Source organism: Dendrobates tinctorius, unplaced genomic scaffold (genome assembly GCF_039654945.1).
Source record: "Dendrobates tinctorius isolate UK_male_01 unplaced genomic scaffold, ASM3965494v1 ptg000083l, whole genome shotgun sequence".
Taxonomy (NCBI): Eukaryota; Metazoa; Chordata; class Amphibia; order Anura; family Dendrobatidae; genus Dendrobates; species Dendrobates tinctorius.
This window is the reverse complement of record NW_027361751.1, coordinates 617,188-644,679: the sequence shown is the minus strand read 5'-3', so window position 1 is coordinate 644,679 and position 27,492 is coordinate 617,188. Positions and strand designations below refer to the sequence as shown.

Here is a 27,492-nt window from a genome sequence, read left to right as displayed (position 1 = left end):
CGGAGACTTGAGTCCTCGAACGGGATGACGGTTTTCTTGGTGACCTTGGCTACTGGAACATCGATTTTGGGGACTTCTTCCCATGCTCGTGTTTCCTCGGGGTCAAAAGGCAGACGACTTTTCAAGTCCTGGGATAGTACAAGCAAACGTTCTGCCTCTTTCCACTCCTCATGGACCATTGTCTTAATGTGTTCACTTACGGGGAACACCGTTTGTCTCCGGGCCACCAGACCTCCGAACATCAAGTCCTGTCTGGATTGTGGTTTAGGAACTTCCTCGATCTGCATAGTGTTCCTGACAGCCTGGACTAACTCGTCAGTGTCCTCCAGCCTGAACAGGAATTTCCTGCCTGGATCCGGTCTGTCCGCCAGGATCTCTCCTTCCTCCTCCGGATCCCGGTAGTCTGACTCCTCAATCGAGCTTGCTTCGGAAACTGGGTCTGCCTCCCACCTCGGATGCTTGCGGCTCGGCCCTGGACTGGGGAACTGCTGTCGTGCGAGGCTGGCTTTGGAGGCTTGGACTTTCTCCCGTATCAAGGATCTCATCTCGGAGAGGAGGGATGGCTGTTCGTCTCTTATGACCCTTGATGTGCAGGGTCCACAGAGGGTTTTGCTATGGATGTCTGGCAGCTTTACCCTGCATACAGGGCATCGGACCGACTTGGATGTGGCCTTGGCAGGTTCCTTAGTCACTGACGGGGGGCTGCTAGGGTTCCCTTATCCTATCAACATAAGATGTCAGTCGTCCTGGGCTGCGGGGATGGGTGTGGGGCGGGTGATCTGCACCAGGCGCACTTACCCCACCATTCTCCGGAGCCTCTGCATCCATCCTGCAGTGATCTGTGCTGTGCTTCCACAGAGACGGTCAGCCCCTGGAGCACGCGCTGCGATTCACACCGGCGTGTGACGTCACCGGCAGTGACGCGCCTGCTCTTGCGATAGGCCGGGTCCTGTAGCTTCCGCTTCTTCCCGGACTCTAGCCCCTCCTGCGCCTCTGACGGCGCTTTCCTCGTGACACCGGCACCCGCCCGGCCAGCTGCCTGCGGGGGACCGACCTTCGCCTGCCATGGCGGCCACCGACTGGAGCCAAGGGTCTCCCATCGGGAGGAGCGGCTCCCTCCAGGAGCGTCGTCCTGCTCCTGGGCCTTTGGGGCAGATGGACTCCCCCACAGGGAAGTTTCAGCCCAGGCGTCTTGACAGGGGGAAGGTTTGGACTGGCCGCCCGATCCCCCTGGGCCCCCCAGTAAGCTCTGCAGCTCCTCTCGCGTGTCCCTCCATGCAAGGACAGAAAAAACACTGAGGGAAATGGGGTGGGACGGGACCTTTTAACCTCTCGTGTGCTTTCCTGTCCCTGTAAGGAGGAGGACGACGTCCTCCATGGTGCTGTCAGGTGGACGTCCTGGAAAACTGCTCTTTCCACCCGTGGAATCAGAAATAAGATGATCCAACTTCTCCCTGAACAGACGCCTGCTCTGAAAAGGCAAGGAAGTCAGGGATTTCTTGGAAGTTGTGTCTGCCCGCCATGTACTCAACTATAAAGCCCTCCTAATGGCGATAGCATTTGTCGCGAGTGCCGCGCAGCTGGCCGCATCCAAAGATGCTTTGATTAGGTAGTCCCCGGCCAAAGTGATTTGATTTGCGATCTCTGATACCTCTCTGCTGGTAGGTCCATACCCTGCAGGGCTCTGTTCAATGATTCTGACCAAGCCATCATGGCCTTCGCTACCCAAGTTGCGATAGCAAACGAGGGGGAGAGTGCTGAACCTGATGCCTCAAACACTGAGCGAGCCAGGCTCTCTAGGAGACGGTCAGTGGGATCCTTGATAGAGGACCCACTAGGTATGGATAACAGGGTTTTAGAGGCCAAGTGTGACACGGGTGGATCTAACGTTGGGGACTCTGCCCATTTCTTGCGGAGATCAGGGGCGAATGGATACCTAGCCTCGAGTGCCTTTTGCCCTGAGAAACGCTTGTCGGGCCGCTCCCTGTGCTGTTGCACTATGCCCTCAAACTCGGGGTGAGAGCCAAATACTCTATGTAGCCGCTTTGCTCACATAAATGAGACCTTGTGACCAGAGGCCAAGGTGGAATCATCTTCAATCCCAAGGGTCTGGTTGACTGCCTCAAGAGACTGTCAATTGTTTCCCGGTACTCTGGAGTACCCGAATCAAGTGGCTCATCCAAGTCGTAATCTGAGCTCCCGTTAACGACCCTTGGTGAACGTGAGCGAGAAGCCGAGCTTATGGATGCCGAAGCACAGGATGGACCAGGAGACGCTGTGTGGGTTAGTTTCCCCCGCGTCTGCCTAGAGTGAGAGCGGCCCCTGCAGGCCGGAGACTCCTGTGAGGTGGAGGACCCCTCTAACACAGGCGAGCCGCAATCCCTGCCCCTATCTGGGGCTCGAAGGGACTCGATTGCTCTCGTAAGCGATGCCATGGACTGCGACAGAGACAGAGCCCATTCCGTGGGGCTCGGTACACTGGGCTCGGTCGCAGGGGAGGGCTCCTGGGCACGTTCGGAATCGCAGGCTTCACAAATCTGTTTGGTTTGCGCATGTGGGAAGGCGGACTGACAGGAGGTGCACCCAACGTACAAGAACGTGTGTGCCTTAGCTTTTCTGGACATGATGGCTGCTAAGTGATACGCCAAGGGCAAAAAGCTGCTTAGCCTCTGGAAAACACAGAGGGTGGCCTTCCTCCAGGGGTAGCACTTACCCCAGTCCTGTGTCCCCCGTCCTGGATCCTGTCAGGCGTCCAGCCAGCCGCTCTTTTTTTAAAATAAATAAATAAATAAAGCGCACCTCGGCGTGTGGGCGGGCCTTCGGACGAAGAGGCAGCCGCCGGGACGTCATGGGGCGGAACTTCCGTCTGCGGCCTAGCTCTGGCAGAAGCCGGGGACTAAATTTTTGACGTCCGCCTGAGGCCCCGGGGGCGGGTCCGCCGGAAGTGGCCGAGTCACAAGGGGCAGGACTTCCGCCCGCGGCCTAGCTCCGGCAAAAGCCGGGGGCTAAATTTTCGGGGTGTGCCCGAACCCGGGGCGGGACCGCCAGAAACCGGGCCTGGACAGGAAAAACATGAGCCGATGGCTACCACGCTATGTGGTGCACTCCAAGGAAGCCCAGGGATGTCTGAAAACGGCGCCACTCCTTCCAGCCCACCTCCTTCCATGCCTCACCCCACCCCTAGACGTCCATCTTGATCCTCAGGTTAGGGGGGATGCAAAAAAGCTTAAGGAAGGTGCAGGCACCCTAACTCCATCTTCCCTATAGGGGATCAGGAGAGGGACCGTCCACCACCTTCCATCACCGCTGTCTGGCATTGGTGATGCAGTGGGGGCCGCACGGAATGTTAGTAGGCCTCTGTACAGCCTAGGGTTTCACTACCTTAGGGTGGTCAGGACTCAGTCCGGCAACATGTCCCACGTAGCGGGAAAGGATACGTGGAGGCGACACTCGCACGTACTCGCCCGTTGTTGGTTTGGGGAAATCGGACCCTTTCAATAGGGTCCGTTGCCCCTGTCTTATCTTCATGGGAAAAATGACAGAGTCTGGAAAAAAAAAAAACAGACGTGTGCCTCCAATGGACACTAAGCAAGAACTGGTTTCGCCTGCAACCGAGGCGAGGGTGTATACTGCGGAGGAGGCGCTAACCTTTTTTTGTCATTCACTTAGTGTCAGCCTCCAGGCGGAAGTAGCATACACCCACAGTACCTGTGTCCCCCAGTGAGGTGAAGGAGAAAAGTAAGGATACGCATTCTAGGGTTAATGGGTCGTATATGGTATAATCACACAGTGTGAGGTAGCGCTGTCATTTACTTGGGGAATTCTTGCTTGGCAACGAACAAAACACATCCCGCACGGGTTTTCCATCAAACATAGCAGTCCATGCGGTTTATTATGCAGCATAAACCGATAGAAGCAATCAACAAAACTTCACATAAACAGCAGAGCGTCCATTATAGCTTCCCTCTGTAAACCCAGTGTTCACACAGATTGCTCAATGTCCAGCACACAGGCTCTCTTAGCCTCATTTATCTCACCCACGTCAGGGTTTCCATATGGTTCCGTCACTCATGCTTCAGACGTCCATATCCCTCCAGGGAACTTTCAGGCTCTGGCAGCCATTACACACAGCCACCCACAGGCTGTTCGCCAGGAGACAATCCTGCGCACGGGATCTTCCGCTCTGGACCAACCAGGCCCCTGCATTCACCACATGTGACCTACCCTGGCCACACTATATGGTCTATAGCCAAGCCCACCGGGTCACGTGACTATGACCTCATCACAGGTCCTTCACACACTCACATAGCCTTTTACTACAGGCATTTTCAGACACACCCCTGGGTGGGTTTGTAGGTAACCAGAACCCGCCCATCTCTCTAGTTACCTGAAGACTTCTCCCTTACACTTAGAAACAACAACTCAGCAATGATATTGCTGATCACACATACACAAGTCTCCATCTCAAAGCCACCTACTTTGAGATACATAACCATCCTTCAGAATTCTGCCACTCATCCGTTCTCTTGGGACATCCACACAGCGCCCCCTAGTGGCCACAGTGGTTACTACACCACAACAGTTATCATGTGTCCCCTGGTGCCATGTGGCTGTATTAGGGTAGCAGTGACAAGACATCTACCAGGCTATTTAGATGAGCCCAACCACGCAATATCCTTCACTTTTCTAGTACATAATTCTGTCTGCTCTGGGAAAAAAGCATGCTCTTATTATCTAGTATAAAAATTACTATGTTAAATACAGATGACAGGATTTAAAGCAGGGGTGGTGAACCTCTGGCCCCAGGGCAGATTCCAGGGGACCGCAGTGCTCAGGCCAGCAGTGTTTTGACGAATGATATCTATATCACAGCCCCATGTCTCCTGTGAGGTCTATATCGCAGCCCCATGTCTCCTGTGAGGTCTATATCGCAGCCCCATGTCTCCTGTGAGGTCTATATCGCAGTCCCATGTCTCCTGTGATGTCTATATCGCAGCCCCATGTCTCCTGTGATGTCTATATCGCAGCCCCATGTCTCCTGTGATGTCTATATCGCAGCCCCATGTCTCCTGTGATGTCTATATCGCAGCCCCATGTCTCCTGTGATGTCTATATCGCAGTCCCATGTCTCCTGTGATGTCTATATCGCAGCCCCATGTCTCCTGTGATGTCTATATCGCAGCCCCATGTCTCCTGTGATGTCTATGTCGCAGCCCCATGTCTCCTGTGATGTATATACCGCGGCTTCATGTCCACTGTAATGTCTATATCGCAGCCCCATGTCTCCTGTGATGTCTATATCGCAGTCCCATGTCTCCTGTGATGTCTATATCGCAGCCCCATGTCTCCTGTGAGGTCTATATCGCAGCCCCATGTCTCCTGTGATGTCTATATCGCAGCCCCATGTCTCCTGTGATGTCTATATCGCAGCCCCATGTCTCCTGTGATGTCTATATCGCAGCCCCATGTCTCCTGTGATGTCTATATCGCAGTCCCATGTCTCCTGTGATGTCTATATCGCAGCCCCATGTCTCCTGTGAGGTCTATATCGCAGCCCCATGTCTCCTGTGATGTCTATGTCGCAGCCCCATGTCTCCTGTGATGTATATACCGCGGCTTCATGTCCACTGTAATGTCTATACCAGCCGTCACATTAGGGTCGAGTTAATGAAATGTTTGACCAACTATAACAAGGTCAGTTTAAAGTTGATATTTTTATTCGTCCCGCATCGATAGTATAAATATCCAAATTATCCTTATGCAGTAAAAAGGTTCCCCACCTGATTTGAAGGGTTGTCCTGGATTAAAAAACAAAAATGTCCAAGAACTATAAATGTAGTAACATAATAAAATATTACCTAGTTAATACCCCACCCATGGTTGTCATGAACCATACATGCAAATTAATGTCCAAGTGATTGGCTATAGTTGTCATATGAATGATGGATGCGACATCGTCGCTGCAGGTGCAGGATCAGTGGGAACCAGCAGAGAACCGCTGGTGGGAGATTGAATAGGCAAGTTATGTTATGGTTATTTTATTATGTCATCACATTTACACCTTTAAGACATAATGATTTCCGCTGTTGTAAAGCTGTACCACCAGCTTCCCTTTAATAAATAACAAACATAGATGACCTTGCTGATTAAAAAAATAAAAAAATTACCTCTCCCCTTCATATTCTGTAAGAGCCATTTCTTTAAAGGCATCTAAAGGAAACAAGTGATGGTAGGAACGAGCTAAATGAGGAGCAGACACTAACGTAAGGCCTACAAAAAGAAAAATGCAATAAAATAAATTAAAATCCACAGTCCTATTTGCTTAAAATGAAGACGCTAGGCAGAAAATACAATAAAAATCAAAGCTAATTCCAAGAAAATACTGCTACAATTAATTTACCTCTGGAATGCATTTATTGCGAGATTTCAAACTCAAACTTTACCTACCACTTTCTTTGCCTCCTTATTTACTATGAGTTGCAGTAAGGTGCAATGAGAACATAAATGAAGGAACGAGAAAAGATCTGTATAGCACGCCGCCAATAGAGAAACAGGACTAAATAAATAGGAAGATAAACCTAGTACTCCCTGTATTAAAGAGGCTGTCCACTACTTTAGCATTGATGACCTATCCTCACGATAGGTCATCAATGTCTGATCGTTCAGGGTCCAACACCCGGCACCCCGGCCGATTATATCAGTGTCAGCCGCCGGAAGTACTCACTTATGGAGAGGGCTGTCTTCTGATAGTGGCAGAGGCTTGATACTACACATCCGCATCCTATTCAAATCAATAGGAGGCGGATGTGCAGTACCCAGCCGCGGCCACTATGAGAAGACAAGCAGCTCCGCAAGTGAGTACTTCCGGCCGGCGGGAAGAACGGCTCATTGGCGGGGGTGCCGGGTGTCTTACCCCGACTGATTAGATATTGATAACCTATCCCAAGGATGTCATCAATGCTAAAGTAGTGGACAGCCTCTTTAAATATATGTTAATGATGGAGGACTGCTCATGATATAGTTAGGGGCCATCTGTTAAAAAGGATTTTCAGAGTGGCTTGTGCAGCAAAAGTTCATAGCAAAGACCAGTACAACATACTTGTATGGTATGAGGTTTTTCGAAACCCCCTTATTATTATTATTATATTATTATTATTATGCATTTATATAGAGCCATTTATTCTATGGCGCTTTACATGTGAAAAGGGGAAATATAGACAAGTATAATAAACATGTGTTAGACAAGGGACACACAAGTACATAAGGAGAGAGGACCCTGCCCGCGAGGGCTCACAGTCTACAGGGATGGGTGAGGATACACTAGGAGAGGGTAGAGCAGGTCGTGTGGTTGTTCAGTAGACCGAGGATCATTGCAGGCTGTAGGCTTGTCGGAACAGGTGGGTCTTCAGGTTCTTCTTGAAGGTTTCCGTTGATGGTGAGAGTCTGATGTGTTGTGGCAGAGAGTTCCAGAGAATGCGGTTGTGGGAAGAAGAGATAAGGGGGGAGTAGAGAAGATCTTGAGATGATTGAAGGTTGCGTGCGGGTAGGTACCTAGAGACCATGTCACAGATGTATGGAGAAGACAGGTTGTGGATGGCTTTGTATGTCATGGTTAGGGTTTTGTATTGGAGCCACTGGGAAATCGGAAGCCAGTGAAGGGCCTGGCATAGGGGGGAGGCTGGGGAATAGCGGGGAGACAGGTGGATTAGTAGGGCAGCAGAGTGTAGGATGGACTGGAGCGGTGCCAGAGTGCTAGAGGGGAGGCCAGAGAGTAGGAGGTTGCAGTAGTCGAGGCGGGAGATGATAAGAGCATGCACTAGTGTTTTTGTGGTTTCGTGATTGAGGAATGAGCGGATCCCGGAAATATTTTTGAGTTTGAGGCGGCAGGGGGAGGCTGTCATGGTTTGAATAGGGTTCTTGCCTTGCACTCACAGGGTTAAGTGTACGTGGCCTCTTTCTGGATCTGGGAGAGGTATTTATACTCACTCTTTACCAGGGTTCTCTGTCAGCTATACTGTTGTTCTGGCTGTGTGTCTGACCCCCCTGGTGTGCGTGTATACTGCATTGCTTGTTTGCTTCCCATGTATGACCCGGTCTGTCCCCTCACTCTGTACTCCGTCTCTCGTTTTGGTACTATTGTCTTCTCCGGTTCTGACCTCCTGGCTTGGCTATCGTTACTCCGTTACAGTTTGTCCCTATTGTACCGTCTATTGCCCTTTCTGGTTTCTGATCTATTGCTACGTCCTGACTATCCATTCTGTCTAACCCTTTGGTACTGTCGTGCTTTGACCTCGGCTTGATCTGGTTTCTGTCTCTGTCTGTGCCCCTTGGTAACACTGTCCAGTAGTTACCCTTTTATTAGTTTACCTCAGCTCCTAGCTCTCTGGAGTTTAGACCACGCCCTCAGCAGTCACATGCTTCAGGTCCTGTGAGCCTGGAGCATGCATCGTCACCACTGCTGCCCCGCTCCACAGGTATCTTTGTGCACAGTTTTTGTACTCAGGACAGACGCACTGGCTCAGTGAGCAAGTGCAGTGCGGTGTTCCTGACAGAGGCGAGGGCTTGGATATGTAGTTTGAAAGAGAGCGCAAAGTCGAGGATCACCCCAAGGCACTGAGCGTGCGGGACTGGGGATAGAGAGCAGCCATTGACATTAATGGATAGGTCTGGTGGAGGGGTAGAGTGAGATGGGGGAAAGATGATGAATTCTGTTTTGTCCATGTTCAGTTTGAGAAGCGAGCAGAGAAGAAGGCTGAGATAGCACAGACATTGTGGGATTTCAGTCAGTAAGGAGGCGAGGTTGGGTCCAAATAGGTAGATCTGCGTGTCATCGGCATAGAGGTGATACTGCAAACCGTGGGATTCTATGAGCTGTCCCAAGCCGAAGGTGTAGATGGAGAATAGTAGGGGTCCTAGGACAGAGCCTTGAGGAACACCGACAGACAGGGGGCGAGGTGAGGAGGTGGTGTGTGAGAGGGAGACACTAAATGTTCGGTCTGTTAGGTATGATGAGATCCAGGATAGGGCCAAGTCTGTGATGCCAAGAGATGACAGAGTCTGTAGCAGGAGGGAATGGTCTACGGTGTCGAAGGCAGAGGACAGGTCCAGGAGAAGGAGGACAGAGTAGTGTCGCTTGCTCTTAGCGGTTAGTAAGTCGTTAGTGACTTTAGTTAGGGCAGTTTCACATTCACATGTATCAGATTTTTCCACTACTGATTTGCAGCAACAGCAGAAAAGTTTCCACCAATTCTGAACTTACATTTAGATGGAATCGGATTAATGCTGACCAAACAATGGGCTGCATGAATCAAGAGCGCTTCAGAGAAAAATATACCTGGCTGCAATTGTCTCTCAAGCTCTGGCACTGGAGAGAAAATATAGTCTGAAGAGCCCGGGACAGATCCTGGTGATTGCTATGTCTCTCCCATGTATATTCTTCTTATTGAGAGATTTGTAAGTCATCTAAAGCGGCGCTGGGAGAAGCTGGACTAGTCCTTCAAACTCTCAATCTTCAAACTATATTTTCTCTGAAACAACAGAGCGTTTTGGAGAAATATATACCTGGGTTCAATAATGCAGCTGAGCTTTGACTCCTACAGCTTTTGGTTTGGGCGGTATGAGTTGTGTGACAGGCTCCCTTTAAAGTGTAGTTATTAGAGATCTGTGTTGCAATGTGCCATGCAGCCTGTCCATCATATGACCAGGTCAGATTTCCAGCCTTTGGACGTAAACCATGTAGGTTCCTATTAAATAATTAATGTATACCTCCTTACCGTCCAAGGAAGTCAAATCAAGCATGTAAAATAATTAAACGGATACAGGTCGCTCTTGGTTTGTGTCTCCCCTCTGACAGAAGTACAATAAGAATTATGAAAAATATATACTCACGGCAAACTTTGCATTCCACAGGCAGTTCTGAGTATTTCGCTTTGCATTGTGGACAGAAATAGCCACCAAGCATAAGGCCTGGTTCACTGTTACTATCCAAGTGCCTAAAATAAAAAAAACAATCAAAAATTAAAATGAATGCAGATGACAAATACCAAACATCAAAAATACATTGTACACAGGTTTTGGCAATCCTTAATCTAACTATAAGAAACATTTTCAGGCTTTGGCTCAACTCTCAAAAAAAAAAAAAAGCCCACAAACCACTTAGCTGACAGAAATAAAAAGGTTGTGGGTCTCACAATATAATGACCAGATAATATTAAAAAAAGGTATTTATTGTGCAAAAGTAATAAATAACAACTTATTTGTATCACCAGCCATGTTATACTACAGCTTGAATGCCCTAACAGCAGCAATAATAAAAACAAAAAAAAACACAAATGTTACTTTTTCAAATCCCACATTACAAAATGTTAATGGAAGTTTAGTTAGGTGTACATCAAAATAGTAGAGGCTAAAAAATAAATTTCACTCTGCAATAAAATATACCCTAATATAGGTACATAGATAAGAAAAAGAAAAGTCCCCAATTTGCCAAGTAAACAACACATGTTATGGCGTGCTCATATAAACTGCTTGTGTTGGGTTTTGGCCACTCGGACATAGGTTACATGCTTCGTAAAAATTCTTTGCACACATTGTAGGTGTTAAACACTGAAAAACATCAATTTCCCTTAAATTGTTTTGCTAAATACTTACGCCATGCTAAATGATGGTTTTGCATCTTGGTCAGAGATTGAACCCATTGTATGCTGAGGAAAGCCTGATATGGAAATTGAAGGATAAAAAATAATGATGCATGGTCAGGATTGTTTAGTATTAAAGCCTCACCCCACACATCAGATAGCTGTCAGATGAACGACTCCCCCACATACAAGGACACGTGTTTTATATGAGCGATTCGCTGCCACAATCCTACAGCAGCAGCTTTTCTCCTGGATGAACAAAAGGATCGTCTGTTCACATTCAACAGGTTGAATTCTCCTTTTCCCCCTCAACATCGATGGAGAGTGGGGAAGCCCTCATACACATTAGATGGTAAGCTGAGCAGCGGATTTGGACAACTTTTATATAATGTATATGGGAGCCTGTAAGGAACCAGTGCAGGGGTAAACTAAGGAGAGACACAGAAGGCATAAAGCTAGGACTGACCATCGTTACCTCCAAAGACTAGAATGCAGTGATGCTAGGAAAGCACAGTGCCACTTCGCCTCATAATATATATCTGTTGGGGATGGTTGGCTATTCACTACAACAGGGCGACCATGGGGCCTCCAGAGAAAGCCAAAGACCACCAAAAGTGGATAAGCCAGCACTGCAGCCTTGAAGATCGGACACTGATGGCAAATCCTAATAAGCCATCAATACCGGTCCTAAAACAACATGTAAACTTACCATGAGAATTGCTTGGTGTATGTGTCAGATTGTAAGTCCCAACATAATGCCACTGAATATGGATACAGTAGCATATGTTATCCATTGACTGGCATGCGATAAAACAAAAATTACCAAGCAGCCCATTTTTTCTTAATGGAGGCCTCTGCATAGAAAAGCATTGACTACAATATTCTACACCGTAAGACAAAAGATATATCAAAGTGTATCAACCCAATGGAGACCAAAAGGCCTTTGCTTAGGTTTGCCATATATGCTGGTAGCTATTCCTAGTGTGTATACCAAACATAGAGTTCGGACATGATGTGAACAGGGCCTTAGCTGTAAAGAACGTATGTGTCTTGATGCTTACCATAAGTGTAAAAGTCAATACTCTTTATGGGCTGAAGGGCGAATAAGTTGAATGCTGGTTTATTTCATGAGCGATTTCACGTCACCGATTTATTACAATGGAAGCATTAGTAGACACATACCCATGCGTATAAGAGAGCACTCAGAACTGGTACTTGCTGGAGGAGGACAGACATGGTGCAGCAGGAGTTCTTTATAGTGACTCTCATCCAAAATGACATGATAGGCTCCTGGTAAACAAACCATAAAAAAAAACCTTATAAAAGGTGCAGATCACCCCTAATATTATCCACAGTGTAAGCACTGTAAGGGCACCTGTACACATTCAGTATTTGGTAAATTTTTTACCTCAGTATTTGTAAGCCAAAACCAGGAGTGGGTGATAAATCCAGAAGTGGTGACGTGTTTCTATTATACTTTTCCTTTGACCGTTCCACTCCTGGTTTTGGCTTATAAATACTGAGGTAAAAAATTCACCAAATACTCAATGTGTGCATGTGGCCTAAAAAATTATATCACATCACTACAAATTGTAAGAAAAAAAGTTAAAAAATGTAATTTTATTATGGCGCACAAATTTCAACAGTCCTCCCTATGCTTCGTTAATTATGGTACCCCTTATTCCCTCTTGGTTCCATATGATCTCTTGCTTTATGAATAGGTTTCATGAATACATCTATTGCTCATTTGGTACTATGTGCCTGACTGTTCATAGTTCTATGCTGTACAAGTCTTATCTAGTTTCATATTGACCCCCTTAAAAATTGTTTTATTTTTTTTTTCTGTGTGTTTCTTCCTTTTTTCTACTATACATTTATAGGTCACAGTCTAAGCGACCACGGTTATATTAGTTATAATTTGATAATGGTGGGGGTTGGGTTGTGTATAAGAGGTATGTCTTAAATCTGTATGTTAAAACTGTGTGTGCCTTGTCTCAATTTTGTAAGTTAAAACTGTTTAATAAAAATAATCTGATTTAAAAAACAAATTTCAACAGTCCAGTACAATTCTCACATGTCTAATATATGACAATTTCCGATTAAGTCAGTTCTGCAAGGGAATTAACTGAGAACCTGGTTGTCCGGTATCTGTACAAAATAACTTTTTGGGAACTTATGCAGATAATAACTGATGAATCAACTATGGTGATTTTCACTCTGGCTAAAATACACTGTCGGTTCTCTCAGGATTGGCATGTGGTGTGGGTAGCCTAAACAAACCCTTGCTTATGCTTTTAGTTTTTGCTTACATTATTGGCATATCTTAATATATACTAGACCAGTTCCAAAAATAACTTCAAGAATAAAGTCCATAACAATAAGAAAAAAAAAAAAGAAAAATCATCTCTCACCTCCCGTTTCCCGAGTGAGCACTGTACAGACCCGCACCTCTGCAGAAAGCCCTATTACAGACACCCTGATTTTGCTAGCTTTCAGGGACTGCCAGGAAAAAAAAAAAATGTAAAATTTGACTTGCATTGTATCTAACGATCTCTTTTGCTCTAGAAATTATCAAAATTAAAAATTGGTCACCATTTCTTTGTGGTTTCCAAAGCAGAATTAAGTAGATTGTATTAAGCATAGAACACAAATATCATTATGATACAACTCACATCACTTACCTTTATAAGATCATATATATTGGAGGGGTCACACGTTGTCAGACTGCTAAAAATCACCAAGATTTCACGGCTCGTGTGTCCCGGCATGTGTCTGCATAAGGATATTTTTCAGAATTATCACCATTGAATATTTCTACTTGTGTACAACTTCAATAGTTATCACCATAGGCATGAAATGTAACACAAAATCAGTTTTAGCCTCCAATAGTCAATTTATCCAGTTCATATATTTAAAAAACAACATTTGCTTCCTTTTTTCATGACACATTGAGCCAAATTTTTATGTTGTTAAATACTTTTTTCTTTTTCCTCATATTGGGGGAATATGTAAAGAAGAAAAAAAAAAAGAAATCTGTCTATTTTACATATCTGATTTTTTTTTTTTTTAAAGCGAACCTGTCATTTGTTTTGGCCACTGCCTTTCAGTGCTTATCTACAGTATTCTATAATGCTGTAGATAGGCCCCCGGTCCGACCTGCAAGATAAGAAAAATAAGTTTTATTATACTCACCCCTGGGGGGCGGTCCGATGCGGTCCAGTCCGATGGGTGTCACAGGTCTGGGTCCGGCACCTCCCATCTTCTTGCGACGCCGTCCTCCTGCTTGCTTCATCGCTCCTGCATCGCACTTCTGCGCAGACGTACTTCTCTGACCTGTTGAGGGCAGAGCAAAGTACTGAAGTGCGCAGGGCCTCTCTGACCTTTCCCGGCGCCTGCGCACTGCAGTACTTTGCTCTGCCCTCAAAAGGGCAGAGAAGTACGTCTGCGCAGAAATGCGATGCTGGGAGCAAAGAAGCAAGCCGAAGGGCAGTGCCGCAAGAAGATGGGAGGCACCAGACCCGGACCTGCGACACCCATCGGATCGGACTGATTATGTAGATAAGCCCTGAAATGGGATGGCCACATCTTATAACGGCCAAAACAGGTGAGAGGTTCCCTTTAACAACCACCAGAGAAACATTTTAAATTGCGTTCTCTTTTCTGTGAGAAGTATTGGACATACGTTTTATTGCACAGAGGGCAGAGCAAAAAACAATCATTCAGACTGTAAGTAGCTTTTTTTTTTATTGATTTCTTTTTTCATTAATTTCAGATATTAGGCCACCATTAAGTCATAAAAAACATTTAGGAACCATTTCAACATTTAACTTAATTGTTATATTGACGATTTCCCCCATGACTGGGGCGGATACATTAGCCCCAGTTACAGAGCCAATTCAGCTTCCTGGCTGCACAGTAGAGCTGATCTGGGTCTGTGAGTAACCAGCAGCTCCTGCGTCTTACAGACACCCAGTAATCATACGATCGTTAAGGGCCTGTCACACTAAGCGATATCGCTAGCAATATCGCTATAACGTCACTGGTTTTTGTGACGTAGCAGCGATATTGCTAGCGATATCGCTATGTGTGACACTTACCTCCGAGCGCTCCCCCGCTGGTTATCGCTGATCGTGCGAGAACGTCCTGGACCGTTTCTCGTCGTCAACTTCCTGCTGGGCTTCCTGCTGTGACGACGAGCGACGCGTGGAAGCGGGCGGGAAGACATCAGGATCGCCTCGTCTGACAGGTAAGTAGCGACCCCCGTCCCCTGTGATGTCGCTAGTGAGATCTGCCTGTGTGGCAGCTCACTAGTGACCACTTAGCGATGTACCAGCGATCCTGACCGCGTCATATCGTTGGTCGGGATCGCTGGTACATCGCTAAGTGTGACAGTACCTTTAGGAAGGGAGAAGTGCTATCAGGGCTTCTCATATTGTTTACATAGTGCTTATTCAGCGTTGTGTATACAGTGATCAAAAAGGCAGATATGGTAAACTCGCTCTGAAATCTCTAAGGGGAGTCTGGCTGTGGCTGACAGCCGGCTCCCCACTTCTGTATGTGTATGATCTTGTGATGCTTCTTACTTTGCAGTGTTGTTTTACAGTAATGCGTGGTTAAAATAAGATGCGTGAGTATATACCATTGTAGTTCAGTGCGCTCAGTTTTTAATTTGTTTTATTTACTATATTATGAAAAGAAGATATCAGACAATGAAAACCACAGACAGGACTAAACAAAAAAGTCTAATAAAAACATTTAACTGACCATTTTTGCTATAATTGAACTTATAATAGTCTCTTGAACCCAATAAAGTTCATCTACCTGCGGTGGACTATTTCATATAGAAGTATAGCTCCAATGAAAAAAGTTTGGCAGTAAGGAACATTAGATTGTCAACGTAAAGAATTATTCCTACAGATTTGTTGCTGATGTTACAGTACGTAAACGCAAAACTGATCCCCAAACAGGTACTGACTTTAGTGTCTGCAGCGCAAGGTTGAGAGAATTGTAGAGAGAAGGCTCTCCACTGCAGGTCATGTCTACTGCCTTTTTCAACGCCGTTATGTGCTGCCTAGGGTTACCTGGAGAAATAAAAAGATTATTATTATGAAGTGCTTTCAGTAAGTCCACTGTCTGAATATAATCTGCAAGTGTAAAGTGCGGATAATAGGGGGAAGATAACAACTCATAGTTACAGCAATGAGAAAATGTCCATCCAGTTCGGTCTTTAATCCTACTGTCCTCTAATGTTGATTCCAAAAGGTACAATAAAAACCCTATGAATCAAAATTCAATTTTCCTCATCTTAGGACAAAAAAAAAAAAAAACTCTTCCAAACTCCATAAATGGCAATGAGAATAAATCTCTGGAACAACCAGCTACAGCCAATAATCTAGCAACTTAAATATATATAAAAAAAAGCCTTGAACTCTTACAGAATTTGCCAAAGAACCCCCTCTATGTTGTTGTAGAAATTATACTCTTTATTCTCATCCATCTCAAGGTAACCACCCTTCAGACTTCGTCAGACGCCTGCAAGGTCACCACTTTTGTGGCCTTACACGTTTGTGGGGACACTGGCACTCCACTGTGACAATAGCCATTGGGGATTGTTGACAAAAATGGCATCTGAAGTGAGGTATACTACTGGGAGTGCACTGTGTGTCCTCACTCAATAAGGTGGAGGACACCAAAAATAAAGCAAAAAATGGAAAAACTGTGCAGAAGACCTGATATAGGTCGTGTTTGCCTCCTATGGACACTAGGCTAAAACGGAGTTGCCTTGTGTCTGAAAAAAGGACATAAACCACCAGGCAGAGCTAATAGGTTTGCTCTACCTAGTGTCGAGCCTCTTAGTGGCAGGGCATATATATATTTATGTCCCCTAATGCTACTAAGTTGTTGAGACACCCCATCTGTAATGTGCATTGAAACTTGGCTGCAAGTGTTTACAGTAGCTGCAGCGAGTGTGTAGCCAGTTGTCAATTTAATCATTAATTTTCGTTTCTGTTGAATTTCTTTTCATTACTTTTTCTAACATAAAATGATAAGACATACAGTAGGGTAATGTAGTAGTTACATACAGTAGGGTACTGTAGCAGTTACATCAAGTACAAACATGTAGTTCAAGGGCTACTACTGGCCAACCTGTGCTAAATCAGTACAGAACAGCAGCACCAACAGTGCAGGAATGGTGCAGCTGGAGGAGGTGTTTAGTAACTGTTTTTATTGTATATGGGGGTCTGAAGTGATTAAGCAAGGGTCATCCAGTAGGGGACAACCCTTTAAACCTGCTATTCACAGAGTGCTTATTATAGGAGGTGAAATGAAAATTACTGTCAATTATATAGCGATTTTTGTGTACTCACCGTAAAATCCTTTTCTCCAAGCCAATCATTGGGGGACACAGAGACCGTGGGTGTTATGCTGCTGGCCACTAGGAGGACACTAAGTAAACCAGAAAAAAATTAGCTCCTACCCTGCGGTATACACCCTCTCGCTGGCTGAGATTCTCCAGTTCGGTGAAAAAAGCAGTAGGAGCATAAACAGTTAACAATAACATAACAATATCAACACCTAAGAATGCTACAGTGAGCCAATAGGCTAAAAAGGGTGGGTGCTGTGTCCCCCAATGATTGGCTCAGAGAAAAGGATTTTACGGTGAGTACACAAAAATCCCTATTTCTCCTACGCCTCATTGGGGGACACAGAGACCGTGAGATGTCCTAAAGCAGTCCCTGGGTGGGGAGCATACATATGCTAATACCCCATGTACCACTGAGTGAATACCGTGGTACTGCCAATTGCAGGCAGCGTCTGCTGAGAGCTGCATCCGCAGAAGCCTGAGAATGAATAAGGCAATGTTTGTAAAGGTACGTAACCTGGACCAAGTCGCAGCCTTGTGGAGAGGTCTGAGAATGAATTTGGTAACCTTTTGGAAAAGTATGCAGACTGGACAAAGTCGCAGCCTTGCAGACCTGTTCTGCCGAGGCCTGGTGCCAAAAGATCGAAGAGGTTCTCACTGACCGGGTAGAGCACGCCTTAATCCCCGCTGGGACAGGCGCGTTCCTGACACGGTAGGATACCTGAATCAACCTGGCTAGAGCCTTCCTATGTCCGTCTGGAGGTATGAACAGGGCATCTGACTTGTGGAAAAGAGCCATCTGCGAGATGTACCGTCTCAGCGCCCTAACCACATCCAGGGTGTGGAGGGCCTTCTCAATGTGATGGACTGGCGCCGGAACAAAGGGAAGGCAAAACAATTTCCCCGTTGAGATGGCAAGAGGAGAGGACCTTGTCCAGGAAGGAGTGGAGCGTCCTGAGAACTACCTTTTCCTGATGAAAATTCAGAAACGGAGAACGGCAGGAAAGGGCTGCCAATTCCGAAACTCGTCTGATTGACGTAGAGAGAGACCACCTTCCAAGAGAGGATGGTCAGTGACACGTCCTGCAGCAGTTCGAAAAGGAACTGAAAGGCCCCGAGAACCGGGTTAAGGCTCCATGAGTCAAATGGTCTTCTATAAGGAGACGCCACATGGGAAACTCCCTGAATGAACGTCTTGAGCTGAAGCTTGGTGGTAATTTGTGTTGGAAAAACACTGACAAGGCCGAAATTTTGCCGTTGAGCAAGCTAAGCGCAAGGCCTGATATTAATCCGGATTGAAGGATTTCCAATATGGCCAGAATGGAAAATACTAGAGGTGATCGACCATGAACCTTGCACCACAAATAAAGGAAGATTGTCTAGGTGCAGTGATAGATGCACATGGTCACAGGCTTCCTGGTACTAATCATGGTGGAAATCACATCGTGAGGGAAACCAGCCTGAGCTAAAAACCAGGATTCAATGGCCACGCCGTCAAAGACAGGACCCCGGAGTTCTGGTGGTAAATCGGGCCCTGTGAGACTAGATCCATATGATATGAAAATCGCCAGGAGACGTCGGCGACTAGTTGTATTAGTTCTGCATACCATGCTCGGCGTGGCCAGTCTGGCGCGACTAGGATCACTGGCACTACCTCCGCTCTGATCCTCTTGATGACCCTCGGAAACAAGGGAAGAGGGGGGGGGGGGGGGGGGAGATGTACAGGAGCCGGAACCGGAGCTATGGCGGAACTAGAGAGTCCGCTTCAACAACCTTGTTGTTTAGTCTTGAGGCCATGAGATCCACATCCGGAGTCCTCCAACGATGACAAATCTGCTGAAAGAGTTCCGGATGAAGAGACCACCTCCCTGAGGCAATGCCTTGGTGACCGAGAAAATCTATCTTCCAATTTTCCAAGCCCGGGATGTGGCTTGCTGAGATGGACGAATGGTTGGTCTTGCCCCGAAAACCTCCCTGACGGTTGATATACGCTACAGCCGTTGCGTTGTTGGATTGAGACCTGATGGGGAGACCTGCGAAGAGATGGTGGAAACTCCTTAGAGCTAATCTGATTGTTCTTATCTCCCAAAGTTAATGGGGAGATGTGACTCTCGGGTTGACCAATGACCTTGTGCCGTGAGGTGACGAGGGACCGCACCCCAACTGAGGAGACTTGTGTCGGAGGTTACTACCAACCATCTTACTGTGGGTAAAGACCTCCCTTGATTCAGGGAGGACCACGGTGTCTACTCCCTGAGGGCTTGCCGACGGTCCAGGGAAATCGGGTTCTCGTCCCAAGCTAACAGCAATGCATGTTGTAAGGGACGGAGGTGGAACTGTGCAAATAGAACTGCTTCCATTGCTGCCACCATCCTTCCGAGAACTCTCATGCTGAAACGAATGGAGAGAGAAACTGGTCGAGAAAGAGGCCGCTCTGCTTGTTGTAAGGCTTGGGTCTCTCCAGGAGGGAGAGTGGTGAATCCGCGGGAAGTGTGAGCCGGTCCTGGGAGAAACTTTTCGCAGTCTATCTTCCGCCCTAGGCGGGAAAGAGTATTTACTATTATCCACAGATTCCATGCAGACTGGAAGGGACGGACCCTTGATGAGCAGGTCGTCCAGGTACGGTAACAGTACCACTCCCCGAGGGTGAAGAATGGGCATGACAGCCGCCATGACCTTGGAAAAGACCCTGGGAGCAGTGGCGAGTCTGAAGGGCAAGGCCACGACCTGGAAGTGTTCCTCATGAGTTGCAAAACGCATGAACTACTGGAGGGACGGGCAGATCGGAATGTGAAGGCAAGCGTTCTTGACATCGATGGATGCTAGGAACTGTCCCTTTTCCATGGAAGCGACAACCGATTGGAGAGTTTCCATTTGGAATTGCGTACCGTGACAAGGTGATTAACAATTGAGATTCAGAGATGGGTCGCATGGACCTGTCCTCTTTTAGAACCACAAAAGAAGGACTGAATAAAATCTCCTGAACCCTTCGTGAAGGGGAACCGGAATGATGACTCCGTCCCTTAGAAGAGCCTGAACAACCCGAAGGAAGGCTTGTCTTTCTCTTGGAGGAAGAGGAAAGGAAAACTCAAGTTGGAGGGGGGGGGGGGGGGGGGGGGGTGAAGAAATTGTATATTATATCCGAAGAATACCAGCTTCCTGACCCATTTGTCGTCATTAGGTAGATCTATGAGATCTGGCTCCCCTAGATCCAGAAGCCCTAGGCCTGGGTTTCCAAGAACGGTTAGATCTGTATGAGATCTGGGAGCCTCTGTCTCCGCGCGGGGACAGACCTGATCCGAAAGAGAAGGTAGAGGAGGACCAACTGGAATTGTTGCGAGAAAATCGAAACATGTCGGCTGTTGGAGCGAAAACGGCTGAACAGCCCTTTGTTGAGGAAGAAATTCACTTGTCTTCTCCCCCGGTAGTATCAGAAATGAGCTGGTCCAATCTCTCTCCAAAAAGAAGACCCGCTTGAAAAGGGGGGAGAAGTCAACAAACTTTTAGATGTGGCATCCGCCCACCAGCCGCGGAGCCCTGGGGCTCTTCTAATGGAGATCGCATTAGCGGCAGTATGAGCCGTGCAATTGGCGGCCTGAAAAGAAGTGTCTACTACAAAGTTCGCTGCGTGAATCATCTGGCTGGCGACAGAGGTTGTCTCTGGAGGAGGATTGGTGCCCTGGAAGGCAGTGATCAGGACTTCTGCCCAAGCGACCATGCCTTAGGCTAGTTTCACACTTGCTTTTTTTTGCAGCGCGTTTTTCCCGCAAAAAAACGCATTGAAAAAACGCATACAAAAGCATACAACTGCTGCGTTTTTTTCAAGCATTTTTATGAGCATGCATGAAAAAAACGCAGCGTTTTTATGCGTTTGTAGTGCGTTTTTACCGCGTTTGCGTTTTTTTCCAACATAAGGGTGGCCCCTCACACTAACCCAAACCATGACTTTACTAACCCTAACCCTGACCCTAACCCTAACCCTGACCCTAACCCTTAACCAAATCATACTTAACCCTAACCCAAACCCTAACTAACCCTAACCCTGACCCTAACCCTAACCCTAACCCTGACCCTGACCCTAACCCTAAACCCCCTTAACTAACCCTAACTCTAACCCAAACCCCTAAATTCCATGGTTAAAAAAAAAAAAACGCTGGTGCAAAAAAACGCATACATAAGCATGCCAATGCGCACATATGCGCACCCATAGGCTATAATGGCCATTTTTAGCGCAAAACGTGCGCATATGTGCGCATGCGCTTTTTTGCAGGGCCAAAAAATGCAACATGCTGCGTCTGGAAAATACCAACGCATACCCCAAAAAAACGCAGCGCATGAAAATCGCATACATGCGCATGGCAGCGCGCAGGTATGCGCACCCATGTTAAATATAGGGGAAAAAACGCATGCGCAGGTTAGCGTTTTTTTCCAGCGCTAAAAAACGCAAATGTGAAACCAGCCTTAGTGACCTAAACTGTGGCGAAGGATGGAACAAACGCCGCTCCTGAAGCTTCCAAAAAATTGAACAGGCAAGGTAGTCAATTAGATGATCGGAGGGGTTTCTGACCGAGGAACCCTCAGAAACAGATAGGAGCGTTGTGAAAGCAAGACGCGGTACAGGAGGGTCCACCGGAGGGACTCTGTAATCGATCCTTCATTAGGTCTGGATCAAAAGGGTATTTAACCAGAGTAAACTTTTGCCTAGTGAACCACTTATGGCTGATCCCTATGATACTGGACGGCTGGTAAATAACCAGCGCACACGCTTATCCCTTAAATGAGGAGTGCTGGAGCGGGAATATTTTCCTCATTCAACCTCAGAATCCTGTTGGCTGATTCTATAAGAGAATCAAGTGACTCTTGATCAGTTGGGGGATTCTGAGGGGCTAACGTGACAGATACAAAATCAGAGTTATGCTCGCTGTGAACCTCAGGAGAGGGCGAGCGAGACACAGGAGTCGCTGAGGCACGAACGAGACTAGGGGACGTGCCATGAGCCCGCTTTGGCAGAGACAGTCCTCCCGGAGGGGGAAAATAGCCTTGGTCAGAGACTCCACCGACTGTGACAGGGGTGCAGCCCACTTGGGGGTACCAGACGCAGGAGGCCCGTCAGCAGCGGCTGCGAGGGGCGTTGGAGCGCAGGTCGGGGCGCGGTTCGGGCGCAGGCCAGGTTGCGGTCCGTGCATAACGGATTAGCTTGAGCACTGGCGCTGTGGTAAGGCTGACTTGCAGGTAGTACACATGGTAGAAAAGCGCAGTGTGCTTCTTAACGGCCCGTTTAGGCTCCTGTGAGTGAGGCATAGCGCTCCAGAAAGGGTTAACAGCAGAGTCTGACTGCAGCTGCAGGGAATGTGCCGGGAAGGGGTTAAGCTTTAATCTGAGGGCAGATGCAGCTTACCCACGGTCCTGTGTTATGTCCCCGGGAGGAAAACTGTGGCGTCACCCGGAATTCGGCTGCTTCTGAAAGGGATAACTGCAGCAGAGGTAACAGACATGGCCCCTGAGATTAGAATTGAGCGTCTCGTTTGGAATGAGAGGCGCCAAGAGGAGGGAGCGGTGACGATAGCGCGGGCGGCGCTATTCAAATTGCGGCCTAGTAGGCCGGAAAAGCCGGGGACTAAATTTTTGGCCTACCCGCGGTAGGCGCCGCTATTTAAATTGTGGCCTAGCAGGCCGAAAAAGCCGCGGGCTAAATTTCTGGCCTCCCCGCGGTAAGCGCCGGGCGGGGGGGGCCGCGACCGGGCGCCAGTGTACCGCCGCTGACGCTAAGTCAGCGCTTCTCCCGGGGACAAGGACCCGACCCCATACCTCCACTCCTGTGCTCAGTCAGCTCGTTGCTGTTCAGGGTCTTTCAGTCTCATTCTCCAGGCAATGTAGCAGAGCTGGAGGAGGTTTTACAGGGGGGCATTGCTCAATCGATCCACCCTCTGGGTAGGGGGACGGAGAGCTCTGGGGCTGATTCAGGGCATCTGAAAAAGCGCTGTTCATGCTCCATGCACTCCTGTGCTACGTCCTGTTGCGCTTGCCCTGGTATCCGTGGACTACCGACCATAAGGGAACCATTGTCAGAAGAATCAGCCCCATTCGTAGCAGGAAAGTGTACGTGAAGGGTTACTCCACATGCTTGCCTGTTGTTGGTTCGGGGGAGAGCGGGCCGTAGAAAGGAACAGTCGCCCCCTTCACTCCGTTAATTAAAAAATAAAAATTTACAGAAAATTCAAAAATAAAATAAAAACGGTGGGGTCTGAAACCAGACTCAAGTGCCTCCTATAGACACGAAGTAAGAACTGGAGAATCTCAGCCAGCGAGAGGGTGTATACTGCAGGGGAGGAGCTAACTTTTTTTCTGGTTTACTTAGTGTCCTCCTAGTGGCCAGCAGCATAACACCCACTGTCTGTGTCCACCAATGAGGCGTAGGAGAAAATTACATTTATAATAATAATAATAATAATAATAATAATAATAATAAGGGACTCCAAGTACAGGACATCTGACGTGAAGATTATAGATAACATAACGTTCTACTGAAGGGAAAACTGTACACCTGTACATGGGTGCGAGTAGGGTGGGATCAGTAGGAGGGTGGGTAGATGACTATCACCATTTAGAATAAAGTAGAAATGAAATGTTGTAGATGTAAAAGGCATAAAGATCACATCAGCAGAAGAAGTGGCTGCTGTTGATGTTCAATTCTCCATTTCTTCAGGAAGGGAAACTTTGCTGTCATGAGAAGATGAGTGGGCTCTTGAAGTGCAGAGTCGAGCGATAATGGCAACTGGCTTGTTTGATAATCACTGGTGGAGCCTGATCTTCTAAAGAGCCAAGGGCTCCAAATGTGCAGGTGCTTATTATGTGATCTCTGTTTCCAATGGGACAGCTCTGGAGAGCTGATCTACTATACTGATCCAGTGGTGAAATGAAAGAAATGTTTCAAAATTTGCAATGCAGCAGAATTTGGGAACATTCAGCACCATGACGTGGTAGCAGGATCACAACAAGTTGGTTCAAAGTATTGAAGGGAACTAGCAAGCAGGGCTGTGGAGTCTGTAAGCCAAACCTCCGACTCCACAAATATGACTCGGACTTCACAGCACTGCCTCACCACTGAGCATGTACATAAAGAGCAGCACAGATTCATCTCCACTAAAACCGAGATCCTTAGATCAGGAGCAGAACAGACGTTTATAGGACATTTCATACCTTTCCCAAATTCTTACAGCACATCCATCATTGTACTACCGTACTCATTTTATTATATATATTTTAGGAGTCGGTCCACTTTATACCGACTCCACCAAAATGGACACCGACTCAGACTCCACAGCCCTGCTAGCAAGAGAGAGGGCCTTTTGGGGTAAGCAGAGGAGTGTTGAGCTAACAGGCATAACAAAACGCATTCTAATAATCCAACAGGATAAAACACAGATCTTACCAGCAAGCTCTGTCAGCTTCTCAGCCCTTTTATTTCTTGTGATAAGGAGCCCAATCTAAATTAAAGTGTAAAAAGATAAAACACAACTTAATGTGCATACAGCTCACACAGCTTTTACCACATATTACTTTCCATTTTCATCGTGGATTAAGCTGGCTGTCATAGAACCATTGTTAATATCAATTAATAAATTAAAAAAAGTGAAGTATTGACCTGTAACAAAATGCTGGATGAAAGACAATACTGAATAGAAAACATCATAGTAAATATGATATTGGAGACAAGATCCACAAGCATAATACAAGAGAAAGGTAAAGCACACAGAAAATGCAGAAGACTGCTCTGCTGTACCAGCAAATTAAAAAAGCACTCCTCCCATCAAAGTTTTTATCCTCTAAATATATTACATCATATTGTAAAGAACTGTGTACTTACAATTGCTCATTTTGCCTTTCTACCCAGTAAATTCTTCTTTTCTTTGTTCTATGTGGATACAAAGTGTCTTGTCCCTGCAAAAATCATTCCTCTCTTCACCTCCTGACTCAGCTGCTCAGCCCCTCCACCTACAATTGACCTTTGCAGAGACACGTGACTCAAACAGGGAAAATGGACCTTCTGTTTCTACATAGAGCTTAGAAGGATTCAGCTACTCAGTTTTTCAATCATGTGAGGTCATAGACTTAATAGAAAAAAAGAATTAGCTGGGTAGAAGGGCAAAATGAGCAATTGTGAGTACACAGTGCTATATAATACGATGATTGCAATATATTAAGAGGATACAAATTTTCATGGTAGGGAGAGTGCTTCTTTAATGAGGGATTCTCAAGTTCTCTCGAGCAGCTCACGACACTGTAGTCTCCTTGCTTCCTGATTTCTGGCAGGGCGGGTTCTCTTCCTTGAGCGACAGCTCTGGTAACTAGCAGAGCTATAGAATTAGTATACCTATAAAGCACACAATTCAAGACAGCAAGAGCCGATCCGTAATGCTGGAAGTCGAGGAATTTGGATGGGCTGTGAGATTCAGGTTTGAAAAGCACATTCTCATCAGGAGCTCAGAGGAAGGGGAGAGGAGGTGAGCATATAACTGGTGTATAAAATCAATGGGATGGGGAGAGCTGACTGGTATGTTAAGAGTTAACCCTCTCCTAGGATTTAACTCCTGCGCACTCTCAATCAGGCATTAGTCGCTGAGCTCCATAAAAAAAAATGCACGCTATGAAAGATAGAAGCTGAAGAATGACAGCAGACAGAAAATAAAGACAATTGCAAACTTGCTAATTTCCCTGATGTCTAATTTAAACAATGTAAAGCACCACGCCAGCGTTTGTTTTATTGCAGCGCTGAAGTGTTGCTACTAACGTACGGCCCCTGCACTTAGTCTTATACTTACCATCCACAGTCTGCTATCAGAACCGCTCCAGTCGGTCTCCTGCAGTCTGTGACCTGCTAGTGAGAGAGCCGGAGGTCATTTTTCAATCTAAGTCTATGAGAGCCTCATTCTAGCTATTCATATACTTGCATTGTGCTTGTGATTGTATCTTATGACTTTGAGCCAATCAGAAGTTACTTTTCAAAAGACGGCAGTGGCTGAAGTCGGCGGGCAGTGAGTATATTAGGAGCACGGATCTTACGTTAGTAGCACCAGTACTGCAATAAAAAAAAATTGCTGGAGTGGTTCTTTCAGAACTTCAGAAGGCTTCTGACAAAGATGCAAGTAACAAATTGTAAAACAACATTGTAAATGCTGTACCTGACTGATAGGGTTTTGATCAAAGTATTCATCCACAAAATACTCCAGCAACTAAAAACATAGAAAAAGAAAAATGTGATCACTTGTAATTAATGAATGTTAAACAAACTAATACAATTAAGTTTGCACACTTTGAATAATAAGTTTATAAACAAGGAAAAAGTAAAGGTAATCTATAAGCAAAAACAGGATTTTTTGGGTTGCTTACCGTAAAATCTGTTTCTCGGAGCAATCATTGGGGGACACAGACCATGGGTGTATGCTGCTGCCACTAGGAGGCTGCCACTATGCACAAAAAAAGGATAGCTCCTCCTCTGCAGTGTACACCCCACCGACCGGCAGGGAATTCCTCAGTTAGTGAAAAAGCAGTAGGAGAAGTAACAGAATAGATTGAAAACAGAACAGACAACTCAACTGTAAACAACCAACAAACATAATAACAGGAGTTGTAGAACATGGGAGGGTGCTGTGTCCCCCAATGAAGGCTCCGAGAAACAGATTTTACGGTAAGCAACCCAAAAAATCCTGTTTTCTCATTCGCCTTATTGGGGGACACAGAGATCATGGGACGTCCCAAAGCAGTCCCTGGGGTGGGAAAACAAACTTCCATCAGGCCAGCGGACTCACCACCGCAGCCTGCAGAATCCTCCTACCTAGGCTGGCGTCCGCCAAAGCGTAGGTGTGGACTCGTGTGAACCGAAGACCAGGTTGCAGCTTTGCAAAGCTGCAGCGTGGAAGCCCTGTGGAGTACCGCCCAGGAGGCGCCCACTGCCCGGGTAGAGTGCGCTCTGATCCCTGGAGGAGCCACTCGATGCTTAACTCGGTAGGCCTCCAAAATTGCCGATCTGATCCAGCGAGCAATAGTGGCCTTTGAAGCTGGGTGACCTTTCCGCTCCCCATCTGGAATGATGAAAAGAGAGACTGTCTTTCGCAAGGAAGTCGTCCTAGATAGATAGACTCATCGCCCTGACCACATCCAGCTTGTTCAAGGACAGCTCCCGAGGATGAGTTGGACTCGGACAGAAGAACAATATCCTCATTGAGGTGGAAAGAGGACACCACCTTAGGCAGGAAAGAGGGCGGAAGCCGCAGAACTACCTTAATCTGGTGGAGTACCAAAAAAGGGGAACGGCAAGAAAGAGCCGCCAATTCCGACACGCGCCGGATGGAAGTGATGGCCACCAGAAAGGCTACTTTCCAAGAAAGGAGAGAAAGGGAAACATCCGTGAGAGGTTCAAAAGGAGGACCTTGCAGAACCTCGAGAACCAGATTAAGATCCCATGGATCTACAGGCGCTCTGAATGGAGGA

At 46.8% G+C, this 27,492-nt stretch overlaps 1 protein-coding gene across 5 annotated transcripts in view; it reads right to left on the bottom strand.

The window, feature by feature from the left end:
* LOC141097067 (general transcription factor IIH subunit 2) overlaps positions 1 to 27,492 on the bottom strand; it is an 88,246-nt gene that overhangs the window by 34,088 nt on the left and 26,666 nt on the right. For all 5 annotated transcript variants that reach the window (XM_073584035.1, XM_073584034.1, XM_073584036.1 and 2 more), the window contains 9 exons: positions 26,184 to 26,234; positions 24,434 to 24,488; positions 15,613 to 15,718; positions 13,319 to 13,409; positions 13,049 to 13,136; positions 11,820 to 11,927; positions 10,651 to 10,714; positions 9,889 to 9,992; positions 6,168 to 6,270 (listed from right to left, as the gene is read on the bottom strand). In XM_073584035.1, coding sequence (XP_073440136.1) covers positions 6,168 to 6,270; positions 9,889 to 9,992; positions 10,651 to 10,714; positions 11,820 to 11,927; positions 13,049 to 13,136; positions 13,319 to 13,409; positions 15,613 to 15,718; positions 24,434 to 24,488; positions 26,184 to 26,234 — 770 coding nt within the window. The remainder of the gene's footprint in view (positions 1 to 6,167; positions 6,271 to 9,888; positions 9,993 to 10,650; positions 10,715 to 11,819; positions 11,928 to 13,048; positions 13,137 to 13,318; positions 13,410 to 15,612; positions 15,719 to 24,433; positions 24,489 to 26,183; positions 26,235 to 27,492) is intronic.